The sequence below is a fragment of the Macadamia integrifolia genome, chromosome 11, assembly GCF_013358625.1.
Source record: "Macadamia integrifolia cultivar HAES 741 chromosome 11, SCU_Mint_v3, whole genome shotgun sequence".
Taxonomy (NCBI): Eukaryota; Viridiplantae; Streptophyta; class Magnoliopsida; order Proteales; family Proteaceae; genus Macadamia; species Macadamia integrifolia.
This window is the reverse complement of record NC_056567.1, coordinates 1381208-1388494: the sequence shown is the minus strand read 5'-3', so window position 1 is coordinate 1388494 and position 7287 is coordinate 1381208. Positions and strand designations below refer to the sequence as shown.

The window sequence follows — 7287 nt, the reverse complement described above, 5'->3', positions numbered from 1 at the left end:
CCCTGCCCTCGGCCTTCTCTGTTCCTTCCGGCAGCAGCAAAAAAAAAAAAAAAAAATCCCAGAACCCCTGCCCTCCGCCTCCTCTTTCATTTTTTTTCCCTTCCGACAGCAGCCGCCGCCTCCTCTTTCATTTTTTTCCCTTCCGACAGCAGCCGCCGCCTCCTCTCTGTGTCCGACAGCAAAGAAAAAAGAAAAAAAAGGAACCGAGAAGAAAGAAAAGTCGAGAAGAGAAAGAGATAGAAGCTAGAAGAAGAAAGAAGAAGACGAAGAAAAAAAGAGAGAGAGAAGCATACATGGTTCGATTTTGGCTTCCGTTTTCTCCTCTGGTTCCGTCTCCAAGAAGGAGATCCCCTCCTCTCCTTTTTCGGTGAAACCCCAACCCACAATATTATTTCTTCCTTCTTTTCATTTAAATTCTTTTGACTTGCCAGAAATACCCCTCCCTTTCTCCTTTATTCCCCTTTTGTCCCATATATTTTTATTTCCAAATCAAACCCCTATCCACACGTGACTGACATACCTTTTTGTGGTTTAATTTGAACTTCCAAAAAATATATATATATATATATATATTTTACTATTCTGTCCCTGCCCTTTAAGCTTCCTGTTATTTACCATTCTACCATTATTCTTTGAGTGCTATTTTGTTACTCATCACCATGGTAGCCAATAGTGAAGTTGTTCAACAGCTGAATTCCTATAAGGAGAAACTGATACAAAATTTGATGCTCTCACTAACATGGTCACGTCCCTAAAGACAATGGTGGAATCTATGCAAGTTTCTATTGATCGTTTGGTGGCAGCAGATAAAGGAAAGAGTCCCATTCAGTCTGGGGATTCTTCCAATACCACTCCACAGGATCTGCCAGTAACACCACCACATCATACACCACCACCACCACCTCCACCACCATATGGGACTGGTAGACATGATGATGGAGCAGAAAGAGCAGCAAAACTGGATGTCCTTAATTTTTATGGAGACAATAATCCAGAATTGTACCTTGACTGGATTCACAGTTTAGATACATTCTTCAGATGGTACGGGTTGACTGAGGCTCGAAAGATCCTATTTGCAGAGGCCAAACTGAAAGGCACGGCTCGAGTCTGGTGGATCAAGCAACAACAACAGAACCAAACCCGAGGCATTGGTTTGGTCAATACTTGGGCTGAAATGTATGAAGTCATGAATCGGCGATTCTTGCCTTCTGATTACAAGCAACGCATGCATCTCAGATTTGCATAGTTGAAACAAGAGAATTTGACCGTTGAGGAGTATGTTGTTAGATTTTATTATTTAGCCACTCGTTCTGACTTTGAGTGATATGAAGAAGTCTTAGTGGCCCAATTTCACAATGGTTTGCACCCTCAACTTAGTGCTGCCCTTGCATCTAGTCGATTGCCTACCATGGAAGATGTCGTACAAGTAGCATATCAGGTTGAGGAAAATCTGAAACGCCCATACAACCGGAGAAATTTTGCAGATACTTTTTCTCGAGGTACTAGTTCCGTTTGGCAACAGTCTCCTACCCAAGAGAGGTCATCTAGCAAGCCACAGGCAAGTGCTACATCTATGGCTTCTTCACGACCTAATCGGCCGTATTCTCCACCTCGACATGTTTCTGAAATGTCATCTTCACGGCCTACTCGCCCATATTCACCCCCTCGGCGTGGTTCAGATAAACCTTCTGATTCTTTAAAATTTACAGTTAGGTGCTACTCATGCCATGGATTTGGACATATCAGTGCCCAATGTCCCAGCCGTTTGGTTGCTTTTATTGATAAGGATTCTCCTATACCATATATTCCCGAAGAGCAACTTGGTTCTGACACAGTTGATTTAAGAGAAGAGCGTGCAACAGGTGAAATCAATGACACTCTCAGTGACGATGACCAACATCCTTTTTATGTCATTCGTCATGTGTTGACCACTCAAAAGGCCACTGAAAATGAAGATTGGCGCCGCAGTAGTATTTTTCAGACTCGTGTGAAGTGCATTGATCAGTTGCTAACCTTGGTCATTGATGGAGGCAGTTGCACTAATGTTGTCTCTGAAGACGTTCATAAGTTGGGATTGACTACAAAACCACATCCTAATCCTTACAAGGTTACTTGGGTGAACAACATTAATCTCAAAATCACAGATAAGTGCTTGGTCACATATTCTATTGGTGGATTTAAGGATACAGTCCAATGTGATGTCCTCCCTCTGAAGGTGTGCCATATCCTTCTTGGTCGACCTTGGTTGTTTGATAAGAAAAGTACAGCATTGTGGCTATGCCAATACCTATGCCTTCAAGCATGCCAACAAGACTATGAAGTTTCATCCTGCCAAAGATCTCCCTGAAATTAAGCTCAAGAAGATGGTGGGATCGTTCCTCATTCAGCGTATTCCTTCAGACGGTCTCCTCGGTCCTTTCCCTAACTCGACGGAGTCGAGTTCTTTTCAGAGGAGAGTTGATGCAGATATGGCTGCCCTTTCTTGGTTGGACCAGCATGACCGGCTTTGGAAGCCAAGAGCCAAAAAGAACCGGTCCAGCCTAGGGTTTTGGTCTAACAAGGGTTGGAAATAAAATTAGTAGTTTACTTAGTATTTTATTTCATGCTTTTAGTTTCCAAACTTGAAAGTAGGAGTAGGATTTATTCCCTTGCTTTGGTTTCCTTTTTATAGTTGTTTCCTAGTTTAGGCTAGTTTCCATTCCAGTTACGTTTCTAATTTCATGTTCCTATTTTCCTATACATTAGCTGTAATCGATTGAAGTTTTAGAGAGCAATTTGATTATTGAATGAACATGTGAGTGTGATCCTCCTTTTCCCCCTCTCTACTCTGATTTTCCCTCCCTTCCCTAAGGGTTCTCCATATACTCAATTACAATTGGGTTTCACCAAGAATAAGTATTAAGCCCTTATTTATTTGTGCTTATAATGGATCATTTAATCAAAGACATTCAAGAGGAGGCTTCTTGGTGTATGTTTTTTGTTGATGATACCATTTTGGTGGATGAAACAAAAGCAAGGATTAATGGAGGTATGGAGATCAGCCTTGGAATCAAAAGGTTTAAGATAAGTAGAACAAAATTCGAGTATATGATCTATAACTATAATTACACTAGGACGGATAATAAAGAAGTTGATATAGAAGATTATGTTTCACAAAGAATTAAAATAGGATGGATGAAGTGGAAAGGTGCATCTGGTGTGGCGTGATCGACGAATTCTTTTAAAACTTAGGACAGCGATACAACCAGCTATGATGTATGGTGCGGAATGTTTGGGCAATTAAGAAGCATCTTATAGATAAACTCAATGTGGTGGAGATGAGGATACTGAGATGGATGTGTGGCAAAACTATGAAGGATAAGGTAAGCAATGATCATATTAGAATTGATTTAGGAGTAGCTCCAATACATGACAAACTACGAGAAAGTCGTCTAAGGAGGCAGGTCATGTTCAACGGAGGCCTTTGGATGCTCCAGTACAAATGAGTTATTTGATTTAGAGTGAAGGAACTAAAAGAGCCAGAGACAAACCTAAAATGACCCTAGGAGAAGTGAGGAAAGACATGTATAGCTTAGGCCTTGTATCAAGTATGACCTCAAATAGAGCTGATTGGAGGGCAAGGACATATGTAGCCAACCCCATTTAGTTTGGATAAGGCTGAGTAGTATTGTTGTTGTTGTTGTACACTAGAATCGGACCCTTTGACTTGATTATTCGCCAAATCAGACCTACTGTTATTCTATAATTAGGTTTCTTTTTAAATCTGATTCGACCTCTTCTCTTCTTGCAATCCTGTCGAAAGCTGAGCTCCCATGTTAGGGATCTGCATTCAGTTCAATACCAGAGATTATAATCATCACCAAAAAAAAATCTGATTCATCAGCTGACCCAAGAATCTTTCCACCATTTAAAATCCTACAGAAACACATTTTGCCTAGAATGTCATATGAAAACTATATAACATATCAAACAGATAATCATGAAAACTTTCCATTACTCACAAAAGAAAGATAAGATTCAAACCATTAAGAACTTCCAAAATCAACTGATCAGCATATTAGGCTGTTAAAAAAAAAAAAAGATTTAAAATTCTGAATTCATTTAACATTACACAAAATACATCATCATTGCAACCAAACACTAATCCATATGGTTAAACTTACAGCATCTGGCTTTCTGATTGATTCCGATACCTGGACATCAGTTTTTATGTCCTTCTCTCGAGTATGAGTAGCGGCTGCTTTAGGCAAGGTTCCGTTAGAAAGCCTGGACTCCTTTTCATCAGGCTTGACCTTCTTACGAACGACCTTTTCATGTCCATGAGAATCCTCGACAGGTTTAGATTTTCTTTTATCTTCAGAACCCCTGCCATTTGTCACAGCAGCCTTCATGTCATCCTCATTAGAATCTCTTCTTAGTTTATGTACAACATTCCCACTCTTATCCTTCTCCAGTGCCGATGAAGACGAGATATTAGGCTGTAGTTCCTCAGATGACTTAACTGAGCTGTCTAGCCTTGCTTTTTTAGCAGGTCTATCATCCGATGTATCTGAATCTTTCGCCGACTTCAGTTTTCCCTTTTCTTCAACTTTACTGGTGGGTATCTTGCCAGATTTATCGTCAACCTTCTCAGAATCAGACGCAGGCTTTGGTCTGTTCTTCACATAAACAGGTCCCTGTTTATCAAGAGCAGTCGCTGTATTTCTCATCTCTACACCAATACCAGAAATTGATCTTTCTCCGGGTGAAGTTTCCAAAGATCGTGGTGCTTCATTAATTGCTAGCACTCTCGCTTTTTCTTCTTTGCTGTCCACATCAGGTTCAGGAATTCCGCTTGTCTTTTTAAACTCTTTTTGGTTAAAGATGAACATCACTGTGACACATTAAGTCACAATGATCATACAAGCCATCAGAAATGTCGCAATAATTCATGCAACATAGAAAACATATATAACATGGACACTCCTGTTTGTTATTTCTTCGCAGTATGAACAGTATAAGACACCGAAATTCCTGCCAACCCTTCCAGACACTTCATTGATTCTTCTCTAAAAAAATTTATAAGAAAAAGACAAAAGCGAGTGGGAGGTAGTGGGAAGAGAGATCCTTTAGTGGGGTGGTGAAGACATAATTGTATGTAATTGCATGAAGAGAAAACATGACTGTTGTCGGACCCAGGTGATTTCCTACACCATGACTTCATTTTCAGATAGAAATTAGGTGATTCTAACCAAAAACCCTTTTTTTTCTCAGTCAAATGTACTTCAGTGATTCAGGCCAAAATCAGATGAAGACATAAAACGCATACAGGTTCTAATAAACTCAACTCAGCCTTATCCCACCAAAATGGATGGTATATGGATCTTCTTTCGCCCATAACCAATCAACTTTATTCAAGACCATACTCATTAAGAAAATTGAAATTGCTGGAACATGACGTTTTCCACTATAACCAATGATACTCAATTTTCAAAACTCAAAAGAACACAAGCTTACCTAGATGGGCACGTCTAGCGATGTTCCCAAGACAGGTACCCCTAATTTTTTCATATGGAAAGATGACTTGCCAAATCCCACTATTGGATATCATCTAGATCGACAATGCATCTGATTTGAGCATGGACATGCATGTTTGGAGAGGTTCCCCAATCGGGCACGTCTGGAGAGGTTCCCAGTCGAGCACCTTTAGTTATGCCATTATGGAAGGATAGCGCGGCAATTCCCACCATTGGATATCATCTGATCGACCACGTGTCTATTTTTACGACTCAAAATTCGATCATATAACATCCAATATAAGGGAATCTCCCCTAGAATTTTTCATCCGTCCATCGATTGGCATCCACCCTTCTATAGTCAATGATTTCTCAATGCTTCATTTTGCCACTTGGACAACTCTGATTGGGTTGAAAATTGACATATAAACAATTTTGGTGTCTAGATGCCCACAAATTTTCAGGCCCCTTTTGACAAGCCACATGTGGAACTAGTAACCATCTAGAGAACCACCCATAAATGGACATGTATAGAGATGTTTGCCAAATGAAACCCCCAGTTTTTCCATGTGGGAAGATTTTGCGGCAATTCCAACCGTTGGAAATCTAAGAAATGCTTTGTATTGATCATGTTAAATTTGGGAGTCAAATTCAATACAAACACTCCGACATAATGGCATCTTCCATAGAACATTTCAGCTATCCAAGCATGGCATGCACAATCCTATGGTTGTGGATTTTTTCAAAGGTTCATTTTTTCACTTGGCCAACTCTGAATGAGCTGAAACTTGACATGCGAGCAACCTTGAGCTCTGTATGTCCACAAAATTACAGCCCCATTGGACATGCCACGTGGCGGAACTGTAGCCCATTTGAGGATCCTCTCCAAACAAGCCTATGAAGGAACCCCCTCTCCACATTGAAAAGTGATTCCTTGTTTTCAACAACCAAAAACATAATTCCTAAATATACTTATGGGCATGCTTGCATGTCAAAATTTTAGGTTGCCATGTCAAACAACGAGAACCATGTCCGAGTCCTTGTTATGCAGTTAAAAACCAATTCAACGAGGATGTTATAAAGAGAGGGCACATACCTTCTATTCCAGCCACTTTATCATCTATATTATGTGATATTGTACATTTTCCAACATCAAATGTGCGATAGAAAACATAGTCGGCCATACTGAGCTCTTCCTCTGAAGGTCGTGGGTTCCGAGGGTCCTTAGATATGCAAACGACATTGCATTTGCCAGCAATTGCTTCCTGAGTTGAAGTGGAGAAATCAAACTATTAGTAGCAAAAGTCAAGTTACCAAAAAGGACTAAACTTTTGAAGAGTCCAAAATCCCCACAGAGTAGAGAGGCATAACAAGACATACTGTGAAAGGCGATTGTTATGAGAAGTCTAGGAACTTTAGAAGTAGTGAAAATAACGTTTATGTTTTGAATATAGGATAAAGGGTCAAACTAATAACACATTTAACAACATCCTCCTCAGCCTCCAGGTAACCGAAAGTGTTAATTCAAACTAAGAATTTGAAAGAATAATGTACTAGACAACAAGAAGATGGTAACAAAAAACAAGTTATGAAGGAAAAATGATTGAACACCTGAGATTAACAAAGGAAATCATGTTTCCTTTCTCTATTTTTGGGAAGAGGAATTCTCAAATAATTGGAGTTTTAGAACTCTCTATGATAGCAAAACGAGCCAGTGAGAGGTTTACTTGTTATGGGTTTTACTTTTGCCCTATTTTCACTCATTCAAACTTGGGTTTTTTTTTTTTTTTTT

The 7287-nt window shown here is 39.8% G+C and overlaps 1 protein-coding gene across 4 annotated transcripts in view; it reads right to left on the bottom strand.

Annotated features, from left to right (window-relative positions):
• The window catches only part of LOC122093150 (protein ANTI-SILENCING 1), a 53147-nt gene that overhangs the window by 29361 nt on the left and 16499 nt on the right, over nucleotides 1-7287 (bottom strand). For 3 of the 4 annotated variants that reach the window (XM_042663414.1, XM_042663416.1, XM_042663415.1), the window contains 2 exons: nucleotides 6592-6760; nucleotides 4164-4873 (listed from right to left, as the gene is read on the bottom strand). In XM_042663414.1, the coding sequence (XP_042519348.1) occupies nucleotides 4164-4873; nucleotides 6592-6760 (879 nt within the window). The remainder of the gene's footprint in view (nucleotides 1-4163; nucleotides 4874-6591; nucleotides 6761-7287) is intronic. The other variant, XM_042663418.1, reaches the window with a different exon arrangement.